General features: G+C 35.1%; 1 protein-coding gene across 2 annotated transcripts; it reads left to right on the plus strand.

Moving 5' to 3' along the window:
• SHISAL2A (shisa like 2A) lies at positions 1 to 21,091 on the plus strand. 2 transcript variants are annotated; one of them, XM_087929925.1, is made up of 4 exons: positions 1 to 355; positions 8,884 to 9,029; positions 13,918 to 13,994; positions 17,342 to 21,091. In XM_087929925.1, the coding sequence occupies exons 1-3, from the start codon at positions 174 to 176 to the stop codon at positions 13,947 to 13,949; spliced, it is 360 nt and encodes a 119-aa protein (XP_087786051.1). In that variant the 5' UTR covers positions 1 to 173; the 3' UTR covers positions 13,950 to 13,994; positions 17,342 to 21,091. The 2 variants fall into 2 exon arrangements, with proteins under 2 accessions (XP_087786051.1, XP_087786050.1); XM_087929924.1 differs by lacking the exons at positions 13,918 to 13,994; positions 17,342 to 21,091 and adding an exon at positions 11,876 to 11,963.
• The last annotated feature ends 526 nt before the right edge of the window (positions 21,092 to 21,617 follow it).

Genomic DNA, 21,617 nt, shown 5'->3' on the forward strand with positions numbered 1-21,617 from the left:
AGCCGGCTGGCGGGAGCTGAAAGCAGAGTCGTCAGAGCTGCAGGCGTCGAGGCAATTTCTCCGCTGCTTCGGCTCTGGCTTCGCTTCCAGCCGTTTCTCGTTCCCGAAAGTATAGCCGAGCGTCGAAAAACTCCGCACGAGGCTCGGTAACTCCCGGGCGGGCAGCGCGCACCATGAGTGCCAGTTGCAGCAGCTACGTGAACGCCGATAAAGTGCTGGTGGGCTCCTTCAGCTGTCCGCGGGAAGACGGCGAGGCTGACGCGATCTATTGCTGCGGCTTCCAGGATATCAAGTATTGTTGCGACGACCCGAACAGCTTTTTCCCTTATGAGCACAACTACATGTGGTGGCTCAGGTGAGAGTAGGAGAGCGTTTTCCGGCTTGTCCTAACCCAGAAGGTACATCAGTTGAGGCAATGGGGGTGGGGGTGGGGGTTAATGGTTGCTGCTGCTTTAAGATCACGATCCGAACCATCGGGGAATAAAGATGATATTGTTATGCACTCTGCACATGCTCAGGAGGGAGACATTACCTTTGGATCTAGAGTGGACCCCAGAGGGTGCGCTCTACCACCAATGCAAACGTGGGGGTTGCTGATCTCAGTTGCAGAAGGAACAGTGGGTGACAGATCTAATGTTACTGTGTAAAGCAACAAATATAGGGGATCACCCAATCCTCCCTATTCCTGAGGTCAGCTTGGCTTGCCTTTCTGGACCGGTTGGATTCCCATCATCCCAACTCACTAATGAGAATTCTAATTGCAGATAACAGTCATAATCTAACACATTGTGATGCCTGGAGAAGGATTAGGCTTTCTGATCTGATTGCCATGGTTGTTTGGAAATTACTTGAAATAGCTAAATTTTCCTTTTACAGTCTCAGGATGCAAATAGTTTTCAGAAAGTATGGTGAAGTGAAAGGTATCTGGAACAGCATAACATAACAAAACCTAAGATAATTTAATGTAGAATAATTATCCTTTTCCTCTAGAGTTGGAATGTAAGCTTTAAAAAGCCAATGAAACCTGAATATTAACAAGATAGCTAAGGAAATCAGTAATAATCACAGAACAGATAGTTCTGATGTGAAACCATTCCATTTGGAGACAAATATTGTAATGGAGTGCTTGGTACTCTCTGAGCTTAGTCATTTGCTTGCAGACATTTCATTACCCAACTTAGTAATATCATCAATACTAGAATTCATAATGTCACCTCACCTGACATAATAATGAAAAGTTTATAAGCAAATGACCAACAAGCTCAGAGAGCACACAGGACTCCAAAGTTCTTCCCTGAGCTATATCTCTTCTGTTGAACATATTACACTTTTTGGTTCTTCTGTGCTCGAACACCTAAAGGTGATTTATAATTACTCTAGGCAATGCAATGAATAGTTACTTAGAAGACTGCTAATTATAGTATATGGAAAACTGCTTAATTTCAGGACTTGTTCCAGTACTCTAAAAGCAAGAGATCTGATTTAGCTCAATCTGAGAGTAAGTCTGGTGTCATTTAGTAAATGATCAGAATGAGATTCAGAATAACCGAAGCACCTTGTCTCCTGTCATAGATCACCAGAAATACAAATTTGCCTTTTTGTTTTTCCAATCAAGAGGGATAGAATTTTCCTGCAAAGTGGATAGTTATGAAGATATACAATACAGCAAATTTCTTAAGACACTCTTGTAGGGGTTTGGCAAATATATTTTATCAAAAAATATTAAAAAGTCAACAGTTTATAAAATTGATATGAGTACAAGGTGATGCTATCAAACATACTGTCAGCTGTGCATATCGTTTGTGACTAGTTTGGATTAACCAACACAGTCATCTAGCAACCTTGCAAATGTCATGATTAAAGTCAAGAAGTGCAGCACAGCAAATCAGCAAGCCAGCATGATTGATCAGAAGTTTCATTTTAGTGTTTCACTTACACTGTAAAAGAATCAGACATTCTATTCTGCCCTAGCCTGTTATCTGGGAAAATGTGACCATTTCACTTAAGGAGAGGAAAGTCTCTACTTTTCATTGGACAGTTTTCTGATGGTGAATTATTAACTTAGAGGTCTTTATGTGAGTATGTATATATATTAAAAAAATAGAATCAAAGGCAAAAATGGGGAAAAATTAAATAGTCCAATTCTTTGCCCATAATTTCCCTCAGTTGCCCACAATTTCTACAGATCAGTTTATTAAATGTCACTGGTTTTATCTAAAGCAGATAAAAAGTGCATTTCTTTTTATTGTATTTTTTTTCAAAACAATTCTTACAGACGACTAAAGAAAAAAAAAAGCCTCTGTAGGAAACATATCACTTGCACAACTCATAATTCTAATCTAATATATTTAATTTGGCATTGAAGATATGCTTGGTAAAAATAATTCAGAGTCACAACTCTTTCATTCCCCCAAAAGTTCATAATACACTATAGTTTTGCTGGCTTTAAATGATACATATTAATTTTCCCAAGGAGCCTTTCTTTTTAAAAGCAGCCTTATTCCCAACTGACTTGCCCAAATATTGTTGAGAGATTTATCTTTATTGAACAATTCTGAACCCAGCCTTTTACTTGGCTTGAGGGTGTACCAGTCAACAACACAGAATATAGACTCATAAAGCAAGATTCTTGAATAATTGTGGCTCAAATTGTTTTGAATAACAGTAGCCTCTTTTTTGCTTCATGTAAGCACCTTTTATTAAATCTTAAGTAAACCTTCAGCCCAGTTCTCCCTCTAAAGCATTCTGTGATTATACAGAAGCCTAATCACATCAATAGAAATCTGCTTTCTCCATTTGGGCTTCTTTTTCCACAGTTCTAACTTTTTTTTATCTTGATTGCCTTTTTTCATACACATTAACTCAAGACCTTGTTGATGATCCAAACTCTGTCAAGGATCTTGGAGTACTCATTTCTAATGATCTAAGTGCTAGAGCCCACTGTAACTGCATAGCCAAAAAGGCATTAAGAGTTGCTAACCTAATCTTATGTAGCTTTTTCTCTGGTAATACACTAATAACTAGAGCATACAAAACATTTGCTAGACCAATACGCGAATAAAGCTCATCAGTCTGGAACCCACATTACTTATATGTTATTAACACAGTTGAGAAAGTCCAGAAATATTTTACAAGAAGAGTTCTCCACTTCTCTACTCATTGCAGAATACCTTATGCCACCAGACTCAAAATTCTAGACCTAGAAAAGCTAGAACTATGCCACCTTCGGTCCAATCTAAGTATAGTATATAAAATCATACATTGCAATGTCCTACCAGTTAATGAATACTTCAGCTTCAACCATAACAACACAAGAGCAAACAATAGATACAAACTCAAGGTTCATCGCACCAAACTTGATTGCAGGAAATATGACTTCAGCAACAGAGTGGTCAATGTCTGGAATACTCTACCTGACTCTGGTTTTTTTCCTCAAACCCCAAAAACTTTAACCTTAGACTGTCTACTATTGACCTCACCCTTTTCCTAAGAGGTCTGTAGGGGGCGTGCATAAGCGCACCAACGTGCCTACCTTCCCTGTCCTATTGTTTCTTTTCTTTTCTTTTCTTTTTTTCTTTTTCTTATATGTATCCATGTATTCATAACTATATTTTTACTTATACCTATTATCTTGTAAGCAATTGACAAAAATAAATAAATAAAATAAAATAAAATAAATTCTAGGAAATACAAAAACTGGGTTGCTTCCACCTGAGAAATTTGCATCAGATCCATGCACATATAATTTCATTCACAGCCATTTATTCCTGATCACTCTTTTAGAAAAGTGCTATCCGGCCATAATCAGAATATTGGGAGATCAACTGAAAGTCAAGACCATTTGAATTCATTTGAGCAAAATATTTTTGCAAAACTTTCATGAATTTTGACAGATGCCTCAGGAATTAAGGGAGCTTTGTATCTTATTTATTTATTTTATTTATTTGTTTGATTTGTCAATTGCTTACAAGATACAGGTATAATAATAATCATCATCATCATCATCATCATCATCATTATCATCTTATGCACACCTCTTAGACATTTAAGTGAAGCAAGAAGGAGTGAAATGAGCAAGTTTCTTTAAAAGAATATTAATAAGAGTGATTAAATGGATGCTTTCCTGCTGGCAGGTAACAAAACTGGATGCAGAACACAGTGTCCAGTTTTGGTTGCCACAGTGTAAAAAAAAAAAGGATATTAAGACTTTAGAAATAGTGCAGAGAAGAGCAACAAAGATGCTTAGGAGACTGGCGGTTAAAACATAAAGAACTGTTGCTGGAACTGGGTATGTCTAGGAATGACATGACTAAGGGTGACATGATAGTTGTGTTCCAATATCTAAGGGGTTGCTACAAAGAAGAGGGAGTCAACTTATTCTCCAAAACACCTGACGGCGGGACAAGAAGCAATGGATGGAAACCAATAAAGGAGAGAAGCAACCTAGAACTAAGGAGAAAGTTCTTGACAGGACAATTAATCAGTGGAACAAATTGCCCCCAGAAGTTGTGAATGCTCCAACACTGGAAGTTTTTAAGAAGAGATTGGACAACCATTTGTCTGAAGTAGTATAAGGCTTCCTGCCTGAGCAAAGGAATGGACTATAAGACCTCCAAGGTCCCTTCCAACTCTGTTATTCTGTTATTTAGGGGAGGAGAGGGAAACAAATGTGGAAAAATTCATCTATCCCTGTCTTAATATGCTTTTTACACAGTAAATAAGGACAGCATCATTTCATAACATAATATCACCAACAGGTATAAATGGCACCAACATCATTTTCTAATTGTTTAAGGGTTTATGGATAACCCTTTAAATTTAGTCATGAGGAAAAATCCAGTCATATTTCTTCAGAAATGGGAATGATTTAGAATTTTGAGTGTTATCATATTGACAGCTCCTTGAATTGTAATAGTTTCTTGAAATTTTCAGCTGGAAACACTGAAGCTGTTTGGAGCATGACATAGAATTATGGGAGGAGCTGTGTAGAAATGATTATAATGAATTAAAACAAGTAAACATACTTCAGGTAAAAATGCTTTGCCTTACTCTGGCTTGGCTGTGGAACTTTAACTCGCCCTCCCTTGCAGCTCCTAAAAAGAAATGCAGATTAAGGGTGCTTTGTATTTTCCTCTTAGTCATTCAGGTGAAGCAAAGAAGGTGAAATGGGGCAAGATTATTTTTTACAAAAATTCCCTTTTCTTCTAAACAACCAATGTTGCTGTTTAAGATTCCCTCTGTTTTCTTTTCCTTTTTGTATGGTGTATAGGAGAGCATTTTTTTCACTGCATTGCTAAGCAAGTGAGGCAGTGATTTTTGTTCCTTTGAATTTCTCAATCAGCAGGTGTGAAAAATGATTTGGGAATTGAAGAAGTGAGGGTGTATTGCCCTCAAACCGGAATTATATTGTAAGAAAAGCAATGACACTAAAGCAACAGATTGGGACAGTTTATTCTTTACTACACCCCTCCCAAGATTCTGGTAACTGCACCTAGTGTAACTAAGGAGCCCTTTCTTTTCTCCCAGGGATAAAATTGGAAAGAAATCTGGTAAAACAATACTGTTTATGAGAAGGATAAAATCAGACTTCGATCGTGATTGAGTTTGAAAATGGGCTGAATCTAGCAAGGGGTAGATTTCAGTGGTAAATCAGAATGCTCCTGGCTGTTCCATTCCACTCCCTCTCTCCCACATTTCCTGGTCATTGACAATAATCTTAGTAGATCTACAGAATGAGTTAGAATAATTCCATTACATTGGATAGCTGGAAGAAACCCGACAGGTAATAAAAAGCTATTTGGGTACTAATTGCACTATTGCAGGCAAATTTGCAAAGCGTGACTACAAATATGTATGAATGTAGGTCACCCTGGCTGGATCTTTCTTTGCCATAAATTCAGTGAGAGAATGGAGTCGGAGACATCAGGGTTGTGTCTCATTTTTGTATGTTTTGAATTTGCCATGCTGAAAATCTCATGAGAAGAAGGAATACTGGAACAACTGTCACATTTAATGAGGAAAGGCAGAGTTTATGCAGAATTTTAACCAAAGATTCCATGATTACCTGAGTTTAGAATTTCTTCCTTTGAATCCATTATGTAACAACTTCATGAGCAACCCAACAGTATCCTTGTGAATTTTAGCCCATGGTATTTTATGATCAGCATAAAAACAATGTCCATTCTTGCAGGGTCACTGGCAAATGTTTTAGTCTAGTGCAGGTATGTCAAACTCAAGGCCTGCAGGCCATATGTTCAGGTGGGTGTATGCAGCCCTCCCAAGCTCCGTTTTCGGCTGTGCCGGCCTCCTGCAGCTCTATGCCAGCATAAACGGAGCTCTGGAGAGCTGTGTGTGGGCTGCAGGATGTCAAGCTGGCCACGCCTACCCCAGCCATGCCCACTCGGCCTCCCAGGGTCAAACACAACCCTGATGCAGCCCTCAATGAAATCAAGATTGACACCCCTGGTCTACTGCTAAAAGAAAGTGATCCAAAAGTCTAAAGAGGAAATTGGGCATGCTGATCTCAGGAAATTGATTTCAAGGCAAAGATTAAAAAGATCAGGGGTTGGTGGACTATCCTAATCAAGCAGAAAGTCAGCCTTTGCCAGGAAGAGTACAAGAACTCTATATGGCTTGTCTTTAGTTTAAAGTTGCTCACTGGGGAGGTTCAAACCTAGGTAGTTTTTTTTAGTGGATCAGCCAATTTCTCTGGTCTGAGAAGCCTTTCTACCTGCTGTTATCTGACCTGATCTATAAATCTTACCCAAATAATTTCATTCACCTGCATATTGTCCTGTAATGCAGGTAGTAAATTATCTGGATTTGTTTTTCCATTGTTTACCCTTTGCTAGCTTAGAGCAGTAATTCCCAATCCGTGATTTGAAGATGGAATGTGATCAATGAAGTGAATGCTAATAGTCCTTAATTTAGACATTAGAGTCTTTAAATATATATTTAATGGTAAAAAGTTTAAGTTTTCAAGTGCTGCATCTCATGAAGTTGTCTTTGTTGTCTAAATTGCATAAGATTTCTGATAGGAAGATCACAATCTTATGAGACATAGCAATCTCCTAGAGTTCTGGTCATTTATAATATGTACAGTATAAACAAATAATATTTATTGTTATTTAATTTTGAGATCACATACCAATTCCAGGTTTATCTGATATTTTTAAGAAACGATGACAAATATGTTTCCATAAAGTGGAAAATTTTGCCTTAGATTGTGTCAGCAAAACATGTAATTCATTCACATTTTCTGTAGTTCTTGATATGTTGCTGGATTATCTGCCTGAGATGATAACTGGGACACATTTTTAATTTAAGGAGGTTTTTTAATCTATAAATTGGGCAAATCCAGTAGATATTGCTAAGGGACCAAGGTCGGCAGAGTTGTGGTTTGTTTTTGTTTTTTTCTGTCTTATCTGTAGGTTCTCTATTTTCTCCATTATGATTTAACATCTATGTAAAATAGTGGGCAGATTTGTGTGGATGTCTGCAATAAAGTACCATCAGTTTTATTTCTTGTTTACATCATTTGCTGAAAATTTCAGAGATATGTAGAATGCTGAGACATTGGAGTAAACTTTGTACACAGTAGTTGGGATTCCTAATGCCATTTTCAAGTGCTCTTCAACAATAAAACAAACTTTTTTGAAAAATAGATCACATCATTTCATTCATATTGTGGAGAATTTAAGTTTTCAATTCATCTTGCCTGTTATGAACCTTGTAAAGTTATTAATACTATGCTCTTAGGCACTGTGGTTTTTAATTTTGATGAATGGAAACTGTCCAGTGGAACAATATGTAACTTGCTCAGATACAAACTAGACTTGTGAGGTAATCGTACGTGTCATATGATTTACTTGCCCTGTTACGAAGTCAGAAATCTAACCCATACAAAAAAGAAGCATGACGTAAAATCAATATTCCCTGCTTTTCATCATTTCTATGGGGTTTTTTTTGTGCTATGTTTATATGTTTTCCTCCCAAGCGTGGATTGCTCTTGAGAGCAACAAAATAAAAGTGAATGGGTTGTATTCTTCTTCTCGTGACTATTTCTTTTGGTATATAAGTAAACTGTCATCTTGATATATATCCAAACAGGGGACTTCAGAGATATACAGTTCCACCACCTTTATTAGTTTGGCCCATGGATGCAATAGAAATGATGAGATTTTGCATTCAGATTTTCATTTGATTATGATTCCATTGACAAAGTGATGTAAATTATTCTTAGCTTCATTTCTGCTCAGAATTCTACCAACCACATCACTGGGATTTATAAAGAAAACGCATAAAAGATAATCACCACTTTGTCACACCTGTGATACACCAAATCAAAGTTAGAAGTCTCTCTAGACTTATTGAGCAATGCTACTTTCTATTTTCAATTGATTTATCTTGCTTTAGTTTACTATCGATTCTTTGCAAAGTTTAAGGATGTGTATGCAAAAGGGAATCCTTTGCCTATTTGAGATGCTTCAAGAGGGTACAGACATTTCCTCCCTTTATCCAATTATCTGTTGACAGGAGACAAAGATTTAAGAAGGACTTCACTTAAATTGATTTTCCTGGATTTAATTCCATGAGTTTCAAAGAAACGGCTCTTGATTTATACATGTTTAGCCAAGAGCAACATCAAATGCAGTAATTCAAGGAAATACAATAAAAGCAGCACCTTAGATGATGTTTGCTCTACAAGCCTAGTCCAGTCAGAGAAGGCATAATTCAGCTTCTATGAGAACAGTCAAGGGAAATCTATGTCCCCATAGTGCCTAAACATCTGTCTTTTCCCATTAAATATATGCAGTAATGATGCTTTTCAAAGGTTTTGACAATGTCCTTAAATTCATCAGCTCAATGCTCTTTCTTTTTTAGTATTGGAGCGCTTATTGGCTTGTCAGTTGCAGCAATGGTCTTACTGGCCTTTCTCATCACTGTGTGTGTCCTCTGTTACTTGTTTATCAGCAAAAAGCCACACAACAAACTGGATACAGGCTTAACCTTGAGCTTAGAAGCAACAGGTAAGATCTCCCTGTTCTGTGGAGAAAATCCACATATTTCTTCAATTAAAATCATTCAGTGGTTAATCAGTTTTCCATTTCATTTGGATTTTAAAGGGTTTCAACACCCACATGTTTGTTCATGAAAGCACCCAAAGAAGCTTGCAATATTCCAAACAAAGATGCAACATGTGAAACAAACATTAAATTTCAGTAAAATTAAAAATCAATCAACAATTAAAAGCTTAGTAAAATAGACTGTCTTTACTATTTTTCTAAATATTGGTAGAGTAGGAACTAAATGCACCTCCAGAGATAGCATTTCATAGCCAGGAAGCTTCCCTGCTGAATTAAATACAGTTCCTCTGAGCCTCCCCAAAGCAGATGGAATGAAGCAACAAATACGCTTCTTGTAATTGTAGAATATCTTCTCAGTCTGTCATGTTATAGATATTGCAGGGATTGCAAGACTCAGAATTGCCAGCCAGGATGGGAGTTGCAGTCCCAGTGAGTCTGTAGGGCATCATATTGCAGAAGCTTACTGCAGGGAACCAAATTAAAGGCACGGCCAATCATTTAGAAATTTCCAGAAATATCTGACAGGAGAACATGGATCCAATGGTAATTTTCATCCAGTGTCTAAACTTCCCTTTTTAGGGCTCTGGGTGAAGCAGATTATCTGGACACTTTTCAGTCTGGGTTCAGGATGGTGGGACAGCATTGAAAAGACATTGGTCATGCTTGTAGATGTCCTTTGAAGCACTCAGGATAGGAGTGACACAACCATTCTGGTTCTCCTGGATCTTTCAGCTTTCAGTACCATCAACCTTGGTATCTTTCTGGAATGTTGAGGGTTGGAACCACTGCTGCTTTCCTTCCCATGAAAGTCCACTTAGAGTTTGTTACACACAGTCTGAGAGTCCTTCAGGACAGGTGCTTTTTTGCAAACTTTAAGTGGGCTTTCATGTGTTTTATACTAGCCACTCTGCTATAAAGCCCAAATTGACAGAGGGCTGCATTGATGGTTGTCCTTCTGGAACTCTCTCCCATCTCCACACAGGATCTCTGGAGCTCAGTCAGATTGACCATTGGGTTCTTGGTCACCTCTCTTACTAAGGCCCTTCTCCCCTGGTTGCTCAGTTTGATTGGGTGACCAGCTCTTAGAAGAGTCCTGGTTACACCAAACTTATTCCATTTGAGAATTATGGAAGCCACTGTGCTCTTAGGAACCTTCAATGCACAAAAAAAAATATTTTAGCTTTCCCCAGATCTGTGCCTTACAATAATCCTATCTCTGAGCTATGCAGGCAGTTTCTTTGACCTCATGGCTTTTGTTCTGCTACAGTGTGCGTTGTCAAATGTGACACCTTCTATAGAGAGGTGTGTGCCTTTCCAAATCATGTCCAGTTTAATTTACCATAGGGTCAACTCATTCAACCTGTAGAAACATACCAGCAATGATCAAGAGAAATGGGAGGCACCAGAGCTAAATTTCATGTGTTGTTGCAAAGAGCCTGAAAACTTATGCCAATGTGATATTTCAGGGTTTTTTTTAATTTTTAATAAATTTACAGACATTCTAAAAGTTTGTTTTCACTTTGTCATTATGAGATACTGGTTGTAGATCATTGAGAAAAAAATGAATTTAAACATTTGTAGAATGAGACTGCAGCATAACAAAATTGACAAAAGTAAAGGGAATCTGAATATTTTCTGAATGCACTGTAAATCTCTTATTGTATACTGCCTTTATTGACTCATTTACCGTTATCTTTTAAATTATCTTCTATGACGGTTACTATTTTGCCATACATGAATATTACTTTTGATATTGATCTGCTATCTGCTTGTTCATTGTAGCGAGCAACTAGACTTTCATAAAAGCCTGTCCTCTCTTTGCTAGTGAATGAACACTTCTTAGATACTTAGGCATTTTGAAGCAGGGGATGATCTAGATAAATTATGGTACTCAAGATGTGGGCTTCCTCCTAAAATGCTTGGTTGTTTTTGCACACTAACCATGTACCAAAAATTGTAGAAGCACAGATCTGGAAGGATAAGGGAATATATTTATCGCTTTGAAAATTAGACACAAGTTTCCATCCATAACCCCAAATGACTTGATGTGGCTTCAGCTGTAAACAGTTTTAGAAATGTCTGACTATGGTAGGTCATTATCTCACTTTGTTGCAACTAAAGCTTGTTTAAATTATTGAATTATGGAAAATTCCCAGAAGTTTCTACTTCACAATTTTCTACATTGTGATAAATTATATTTTATGATAGAAGCCAGAAATTAATTATAAAAACAGATTCTTGATTTTGTTGCCAATGGTAGGTATCTAAAACTAGGCTTCAAGGAATTAAATAATTGTTTTTTTAGACTGTACAAAGAAGATAAAATTTCCTAACACCAAATTGATCAGAAAGGAAGATTTATTAACTTCTGTTTTGTTTGAAAGATTATTTGAGAACTGTTTTCAAGGCTTTATTGCTATAATTTCTCCTGCATTTGCAGGACATACCTAATAAAATAAATTATATAGACCTTATTTATGTACTAAAAAGTAGTAAAATTTACTTGGAACTTTTTTCTCAATATTCTTATATTCATGCAAATTTTCTGCCCGTAGCTTAAAGCTACAATCCTAAACATACTTACCTAAGTCTCATAGAAAAAGAAATTATTTCTGAATAGAGATCATGGGAATTTTCTTCTTTGATGCCCTTCTTTCTCTGTGTCCTAATCAGTCATTTGTCACTGTGAAAGAAATGCATTGATTAATTTTACTACTATTATATGTAATTCTGTGTAATGGTTTAAATCTATTTATTTTTCACTTTGTGAATTGTATCATTTGTTGCAGAATTATCGACTCATAGATTTGGGAGGAGTCAATTAGATGAAGTTCAGGAATCCAAATCATAACATTCCTGACAAACTGCTGGCTAGCCTTTTTTAGATTGTGAAGGGAAATCCACCACTTCTTAGGGTAACAGTTGGAAAGCTCTTATTTTAAAGAAATCTTTCCTAAATATCCAATTGCAATCCGTCTTTCAATCGCATGCATTCATTGTTTTGTGTTCTGCATTCTGGAGCAATTATGAATAGATCTGTCTGTGTGACTCCTTAAACTATGGCAGTCAAGCTGGAAATATTACTGGGGAGAAGACAGCTCAGGAGGAATTATTGCTTCTCATAATTTGGAAACTGTATTTATGTTGATGTACCCTGATAATGCATTTTCCTTTTTCGCAGCCACGTTATATTGCTGACTCATTTATACTGTAGTTTGCAATTGAACTACAATTCTAAGAACATTTTAAAGCACTATTGTCAAACTTGATGATATCTTCCATCATGTACTTGTGCAATTGATTTCTGTTTCTTATATGAAGTACCTTTCATTTGTCTCTGTTAAATTTTATTCCCACTTCTCAATGACAAATTGAAACGAAGAGGCATCTATCAAGAATATTTTCAATTTTATTTCTGTTTTTCAGTGTTATCATCCAAATATTTTTGTGATGGTATAAATCTAATAAAATTTTCCTCTACCACATCATCCAAATAAATCTTTCCAAGTATACAAGACTTAAGACAATCTTGGACTAGATAACTCATTTGAGTTTGATGAAGAACCATTAATTTTCAAGTCAGTTATGCTTTAATTGTCATGTAATCCCATCCAATCTGTTTAGTAATCAGAACATCATAGAATATTTTGTGAAATACTTGGTTGAAATCAAAGTATATCTACAGCATGGAAATATTCTACAGTATTAGGGAAGTTACCCAACCAATGAATGAGCTAAATTTGGTGTAGCACAATTTATTATTCAGAACTCCATGCTGATGTTTTTGTCACATTATTTTCCAAGTGTTTAGATCAATCTCTTTACAATCTTCTCTAGAATCTTCTCACTTATTGATGTCAGATAGATTTAGATTCTACTTCATTATAATCTTTTTTCTCCCTTTTGAAGATTTGGAAATCTTCCTGTCTGCCTCTTCAGTTATGCTCCAGATTTTCTCAAAGATAATATATATATTGCATTGCACTTGTGCTAATGTATAGAAAGTTAGATCAAATTTCTTGAGAGTGAGCTATTTGAAAAACAGGATCAACGTATAATTTATAGAAAGTAAATAATTATTAATATCAGAAGAGTTGTCATACTAAAAATATTAATCCTGACTCAGGCTATTAAGAAACACATTACTTTAGTCAAGATCATTAGATCATGAAGTAAGAAAGAAATCAGGCTGGCTTACATCAAATTCAATAATATTAGAAAACCACTGAGAAATATTTTCATTTTTCTGTGCATGTGTGATGCAGAATGTGCTCTTATTGCTTGTGTACCAGAGCCAGTATATAACTACTATCAATTATTGGGATTTTAAAACATCAGGCTTTAAGTTTTATTTCTGGATAAAGATTGATAACTAATAATTGATACAACTGGAACATTTTGAAGGAATTATCATTTCTCAACATCTTGTGTGTCAGGAATTAGTGATCAGAGCTGGAATGCAAATGAGTTCATTCAGTCTCTCTAGAAAAGAGTTTTTTTTAACAAATTTAAGGTTGTGGAACCTGTTGATAAAACCCCAAAAATCTTAGAATTCCTGATCACGAAGCCAAGCTCCAATAACAGAAAAGTGGGTCCATCTAAGAGTTTGTTTTGCCCTTGGTCTCTGATCAAATTGAAACACCCTAGTATAAGTCAAAAAAGTTTTCCAGTGTTTGCTGAGTTACTATTCTTATCAAGTTCCCCAGCTCTGGCCTAGCTACTTGCCTATTTTTTCTAAATATTTTAGTCTGTTTATGAAATGTTGATACTTACAAAGATCTGATTTATTCCAGTTCATCTGAGAAATTGTATTTGTATTGTTGTCTTTCAGGCAGAGAAATTAGAAGAAATTCTTCAAGTTGAAGAAAGATATATGGAACAGTTCAACTGAGTTCTGCAAGCAGTTAGGTACAGTGCTCTTTCTATGTATTAACTAGCTGAGATTTGCTTTTGACCCAGGAAAGATGGCATGATCATCCTAAAAATGATACAGTGGGAGGGGATGTTGCAGGAAGAGGATAACGTCAAAAGTTGGATTGTATCATAAGCTTCATTCTTTTTGTATGTACTTGATACTGCATGCTTGTATAAGGCTGCATTGCTTATGTTTCAGTGGTGCAACTTGATCTTCAGCAGTTTGATAATGTCCAAATTAGCACTTCAGCCTTTAATAGTGTAATTACAGTAGGGACATATTTGATTCCTTTTGTTATATTTAAAAAAATGAAATTGCCAGTATGTTCTATTGCTGGTATTTTAAAGAAGAGATTGGATGACCATTTGTCTGAAATGATATAGGGGCTCCTACTGGAGCAGAGAGTTAGATTAGAAAATCTACAAGGTCCCTTCCAAATCTGTTATTCTGTTGTCCTGAGTTGGCAGCAAACAAGTGGATGGATGGATGGATGGATGAAAAGAAAAAGAAAGGAAGGAAGGAAGGCATTACACTTTCCCATGACTTGGAAAACCATCCCTAGCTATTTAAAGATGCTTGATCTTATCCCCATGATCTAGCTTTAACTTTTTGACTTTCTTACAAAAACTATGGTCTTCATTTTATTAATCTATAGCAAATGAGCCTTACAAAAGAGAATCAAAGCCTTTGTCACCTTCCTTAATTATATTGGGATCCAAAGTACAATAGCCATGTAATCTATGCTTAACAAGATTGCTTTCTGTTTATATGCCAACCTTAGGTGTTGCATTTTATTAGTGTTATGCAGCATATTTTAAAAAATTAACATTCAGGCCCAGCTGTCTGCATCACACAGTTGTGATTCAGAGATAGGAAGGTTTAGCCTTTAGAGGGAAGCAGTGCAACTAACCACTGATCCACGTGGACAGAAGATTACTTTTCTAGTGGCATGACTTCGTATCTGAGCTTGGATTTTTCAAAGAAAGGAACACAACCTTGTAGATTGTTCTATAAGGATTTGAAATTTTAAAAAACGACAAGCACTTTTTCTAACAGAAAAACCTGTTCCCGGTCTGTTTTTCAGTTCCTAGCCAAAAATGAAATATGCTGCTTTATGGTCAGATGTTAAATGTTGTGCAATTTCAATCTCTTGCTTTCCTTAACCTTCCCTGCCTGAGTGACCTCCAGATGCTTTGGATTACAGTTTCCTTATTTCCTAACTTAATACAGCATTGACCATGCAAATCAGAACCATGCTAAAGAAGCTTACACTGGAACCAATTGAAACAGGACTGTATCAGATCCATTATGGAAAAATGCCTCTGGTGATATGTGGAGGAATAGAAACTAACTTTTTGTATTCATTTCTGTGAGAACTAAAAACTATATAGGAAAAGAAGACCTTGAATCTTGATTTGCTTCATTTCTGTTCCATTTTGTAACAACAAAGCATCATCGTGGTTATACATTGAGAATATATCTTATATCTAGTGCTACTCAGAAGACTATATCATTCTCCCTCTCAAGATGTTTATTTTGTTGTGGAATACTAGCAGACTAACTAGCCTACCATCCCTGAATAGCATTGATTCACGATTCCCAAGAAAAAGGCAGAATACTTTCTTTCTTCCTTTATCTGCTTGTTTCATTCAAATTAAGACTCAAGTAGATGCAGTGAGGGAATCTGTGAAAAGACTTAATATTTCTGTAGTCTATATATGGTAAACTTCAGTTGTCATAATTCTTACCCATCTGCAAGGCAGCCCATGGGGAAGGTGGTTCGGGGGGAGGGATGTTTAGCAAAAAAAATTTTATTTTTTGTTACAACAAAAATCAATGTATGAACAGTGTGCTTCCATAGTGTCTTACATTTTGATACAAATATGACAATATTCCTTTTACTTAATATAGTTGACAATTTTTCAAATTTGATATTAATACATATAATTATTAAATTATCAATCTTAATTATTCAATATTACAGTATGTTTTTTTATATCAATCTCTATATTCTTAACCTCCCCTTTTACTACCAATTATATATTAATAATCATACTTTCAGTGTTTATCTAATTATATAATTCTAATAGCATTTCACAAATTTATATTAAATTATAAATTTCTATTATCTATCCCCGTATTAATTTCTGAGTATGCCACTAATATATTTAAAAAAGAAAAATTCCCCTTTCTAGTCACATTTTAATACAAATTCAATAACATTCATCATTGTTACATTTCACAATTTATACAGTTCTAATAATACCATTATATTTTCATTAAATTTCACCTTTCATTGTCTTGTATAATACTTCACAATGTTTTTCTTTTTTTTTCTTTTTTTTAAACCATCATTTCTTACTTGCATTAAAGCTTTGGTTTTTCGCTTCTTAGCTTGTCTCCCATATTCTTCTCTCATATTTTCATTTCTTTCTATTTTGCTTTCTTCATGAGAATTTTGCATCAGTTCAGTGCCATCTCTGGACTTATCTGATCATCCAAAGTTGGCTGTTTTTGAGAGCTGCATTGGTTATGAGAGCTGAAAGCTGAAGCTGTTGCAATTTCTTTGAAACATACCTAATATTTTTGTTGACATTTTGTGACACTGTGAAGCTTATCCATGATCCATTTTCCAATTGGCTTTTACAGGAGACAGTTGGTAGTATAGATTCCGCTTTTTTTTTTTTAACAAAGACTTCCTCTGTTTGTGATGTACTTGTGCTTCAGGTAAAGAAGATTGGCTTTAAATTGGTTTGGAAGGATTAGGGAAATGACAACGATTCTGGTGTATAAATGCTGTCTCATCTCAGAAAACTATCAGTCCTATAGGTATCCTTTTAATAAAAAAGAACCCCACAAGAATCTTAATCATGATTTTCCTACATTACACATGATTTGGTCCAGCTGGATTTGTTAATCATATTCGGTGTTTCATCCAGAATTATTTTGTTGATCATTGTTGAGGGTAGGTGGAAATGTGGTAGAAAATGCACGAAGCCATTACTCTAAATAGTTAATTCAGCACCCTCTGCCTTATGATCTACAGGGAGACCATAATTCGCTAAATTTTCAGATAGCCTGCTAATCCTAGAGCATTTGGAGGATACTGGACAAAATGAGGGCAGGACTAAAAGTGTTTCTGGATAAAAAAACATATGGTTCTAAGCCCCTTTCAACCAGTTTATTTCAGTAGGGTTAATGATGAAGTCTCACAGTATTTGTACTTCCTTCATAACACTCTTGTGATTTTTTTTTTAAAAATCCTTGTATGCTCTCCTAAACTCTTTGAAGGAAATATGGTTTGTGTATATGTTTATTGTGCTTTGCGTTTTTTTCCTAGCAAAGAAGTCCATTTGTCCAAAGGCACCAGCAAAGTATTTCAGAAATGAAGGCATTCTCTAACTTCAGACTAGACGGTGAGAATTCAATGCAAAAAGAATGCCAGCATATGTATTCCCATGTGTATGTGTTTGTGTACTCTCTTCTTGTTTTCTTGCCATGCTAATTGTTACTTATGCTCAGAGCCAACCTAAATGTATGCCCGGAAATATAACATACTTATCACTATTAATTTAGAATTTTAGGCCCTAATCTTGTAATCCTGAAAAGGCCTATATATTGTTGTACACAGGAAAAGCTAGAATCTTAACTATTTTTAATAATCTGGTTTTAAATAAGTGATAAAAAAATACTAAACAAAATCATACTGTATGTGTCATTACTTCTGGATCAAAATGTGATGGTGGTTCTTGGATTTATATATTCTGTTGTAAAAAACTACAGATTTGTTTCCTCACGGTTCCAATTCTTTGTAATAAATAAGCAAGCCTAGGCAAAACTAGTTGGGGGCCATTAAGGCAGGCAATTTGTGGAGATCTTCTGCCAATAACGCCTCAGTGATAAATTATATTATTAGACAGTTGAATTAGGATGTTAATCAGATTTGATTCTATTTCATCTACATTTTTAAAAAAAAACTACATTTGCATTTACTCATTTGGCAAAGTTTAAATGTAACATGAAGTCCTGTGGATGTTATACAATACACAGATACTACCACCACCACCCAAAAAATTTACACATCACAATAATTAAGAAAATCATCTTATTTCTTTTCTGGTATTAATTAAATAAAAACAAAGACAGCTAAAATACTTGTTATCAATAAACTTGTTATCAATAATGAGGAGTCTGATAGCATCTTGTCAGACTAACAAATTTTATTACAAAGCATGACTTCCAATTTTTGGCTCTTGTAGACTGACAACATGGTACTTGACTGCAATGCCTCTTGTTAGCAAAGTTATTAACAGAACATAGAATAAAATAAAATAATTATAAAACTATATACACAAACCAGTCCTTGAGAAGGAAAAGGTAATCAAGATGCATAAAAAATGCTTTCGCTCAGCATTAGATCTGTAAAGGCTCCACATTTATAATGTTCAGATTTTTCCCTGAGAACTGTGGCAAACAAGCCCATACTTACTATTTCATATGAGAAAGTTGCCAAAGTAAGAATTATTCAAAAACAGGAATTCTCTTGGGCTCTCCATGCATTTTATATCCTGCAGAATCTTCTACTGGTGTCTTGCTTGATGGATCTGCTGCATAGACATTGTGGAGATTGTTGTATATTTCCAAAGCCTTTTCTCCTATGTAGTAGATCATCCCAGCACTTTTATCATCCTTTGATTTCCTCAGCCATTTATGAATTGTAGATATAATTGCTGTTTCATTTTCCTCGTACCTTTCCTGCCAGATTTAACTAGAGGTGGTTTAATAGGCTCCATTTTTTCTTGCAGCTGTTGGCTAAAGAACTGAAAACTTTTTTTCAGGTAGGCTAAAGAAGAAAAGTTCTGCTTTTTAGACCCCCAAAAAACATTTCTTAGGCATGAGAAATATCAGGGAGAATTTGATTGCTGTGCTTTCAAATTTTCCAGCCAACACTCTGCAGGCCTCAACAGCTTTATAACAAGTTCCTTTATTATTCATTACAGTGCAGTAGATGGAGAACATCCAGTCTCTAAGAAGTTTCAGGCAATACTGCCATGTTCCCAAGCATCTCAAAATGAAATAGGGAAAGGCTTCATGTAGACTCTGGAAGGGAAAATAAGCAGGCTTTCTAATCTGTCTGTACACACATACAAAAGGTTATGCCCACTTTTATTGCCTTGTACCTTGTTAACAATTTAAACGTGACTTAAGCATTATTTACTATATTTCATTAGGGTTAAACATATTAAACATATGTTATGTTAAACATTCCACAATAGGAGATGCCTGACCCAATCCGATGATAAGCTCATGGGTCATTTAGAGAATATAGTTTTCCATTCCTTCTTGACATCCTATTCATGTTCTCACAGTACCTGTTAAAAGATGTTGATGATTTTTATAAATATGTGCTCATCTGTGATGGTTCAATTTCATTCCAGGATATATTGTTTAAAACACCAAAATAAATTACAATTAAGTTACAGAATTGAAGAGACTACTAAATTTGTTGCACAGCTCTGTACAGAAATTCACTTGGCAGTAATGCAGATTTGAGTAGAAATTGTTTAATAAATTATCAGCTAATTTATCAGTTTACAGATGTTTCTACTGATTACCAGATGTGTTTCAAATGGAACATTAACAGATCTTCACCGGATTGTAATTAAATCCAATATAGGAAAGATTATTATGCAGCCTTTTCCATCATGACCAATTTTAAAATGTAGACTTAAATTTCAACAGACAATCTTATTCAAAAGATACAGATGGAATTACAGAATAAAAATAAGCAAATCCAAAAATCAGTTGCCTTACTGTTCAAACTAATTTTGTATTTCAAAAGTATTCTGACATAGAATTTAATTCTATCTGGAAATCATTTTGGGGTTATATCATTATATGCACATTTGCACAACAACTGAAATTTGTGTTCTTACTGGATGCCTTTAATTGCTCAGATAGAAATTAACACAATACTTTATCTCATTTTATGATTTACACTGTGCTACTATTGCTATTGATATTCATGTACTACTTGAGTTTTAACAGTGATTTTGTGATTTTCAAATAAATATTGAACACATTCAATAAAGCTAAATGAAATATTAACATTTTAATTAATATTTAATATAAACTAATCCTAATCCTGTTTATTCATTGTGTGCTTTATTACTTTCTTTTTTTAACCTCTTTTTCTCTTTTATGTGTCTTTATTTTCCTAAACTACTATGAGTGTGTAAATAAAAAAAATGGAAATCGGTAATTGTCTACTAACTTTTTTGCTACTCAGTGTTGAAAAAAATAGCAGAATCAATCTTGAAATATTTATCAATTAACAAACATTATGAATTGGTGGTTTTAAAATGTTGTTGGTGACTTTATGTTCTATATTTGATTTGATTCTGGAATTCTTATGTCTGCCATTAATGATGGGATAGCTTTTAAAATGTGAAAACAAAGCAAGCTAACTAAAACAAACCAATAAATAAACTACCCTTTAATTTTCTCTAAGATTGATATAATATTTATTCTGGAAAGGTATTATATTTGTAGCACTTTCAAGTAATACCCTTTCAGTTTTTATCACTGTGATATAGAGCACCCAAAATGTCTTGTATTGTCTGCATAAGATTTACTTCAGAAATATTAAAACCATATTTTTATTCAGAAAAATGGTGATTGTTACTTTCGCAGACCTATAAAACAGTGCTCATATCCCATAGCAGTGACAGATGAATCTTGTAAAAGTCATTGTAAATATTTGAGTAATGTTTTTTAATTTTCTTGACAAGAGAGGTAAAGATGATTTAAGGAATAATATATGGAAAAAAATAACCCGGTTTTTATAAACAGCTGGGTGTGGTTAATATGAGGAAATTCGCCTTCAGGAGGTCTGGATAATGAAAAGATAAGGCCAGATGATAGGTAGAGGCTGCTGAAGCCAGGAAAAACCAAATGCCAAAGAGACAAACAAAAGGATTTCTTCTCACAGGAAGAAAGGCAGTCTCCGTGTTATCCTTTGTCTTCAAATTTTCTAAGAAAATACCAGAAAGCATTTTCCAGATCAACATGTTCCAGCTTTGTCATCCATCATGTCCATGTATAAACAAAATGTCAGGTTGTCAAATCACAGCATAATTTTTGTACTTACTGTATATTTTATTTCTACAGCATTTATCTCCCAACTATGTATTCTGTTTATATTTTGAATGCACAAAAGTGCCCCCAAAATACAAGAAAGCAGCACATCACAGGATGGGATCATGGAAGAGGAACAACCTAATGGTAAATCAGTAAATTTCAATAACCAACTGAGGTAAAATAAATCAGTGCACCACATAAATATATAACCACCCTGAAATAAGAAAAACCAAATCTTGCACTATAAGCCTCCAAATTGGTAGTGGACTTAGGTAATAGTGCCAACTATAAATGGGAAGTAACATGCATTGTAAAGGATTGAATATTGAATATAAAAAGTATTTATAAAGAAGCTGGATCATAAATATTTTTTCTTGTTAGATTAGACTAGTGGTGTGCAACTCGTACTTACCCATTCCTTCTGAAGCTATGGCTGAGTGGTTGGGACAGAAGTGCTGTTTCCCTGTTGTTGATAA

The sequence above is a fragment of the Pseudonaja textilis genome, chromosome 3, assembly GCF_049901715.1.
Source record: "Pseudonaja textilis isolate UNSWEBS1 chromosome 3, rPseTex1.2, whole genome shotgun sequence".
NCBI lineage: Eukaryota > Metazoa > Chordata > Lepidosauria > Squamata > Elapidae > Pseudonaja > Pseudonaja textilis.

What these genes read in the sequence shown, in the direction of transcription:
- SHISAL2A (XM_087929924.1), top strand. Translation starts at nt 174, where the DNA reads ATGAGTGCCAGTTGCAGCAGCTACGTGAACGCCGATAAAGTGCTGGTG. An exon ending in AACTACATGTGGTGGCTCAG is followed by an intron (nt 356 to 8,883) that starts GTGAGAGTAGGA and finishes TTTCTTTTTTAG; the next exon opens with TATTGGAGCGCTTATTGGCT. An exon ending in CTTGAGCTTAGAAGCAACAG is followed by an intron (nt 9,030 to 11,875) that starts GTAAGATCTCCC and finishes CATTTGTTGCAG; the next exon opens with AATTATCGACTCATAGATTT.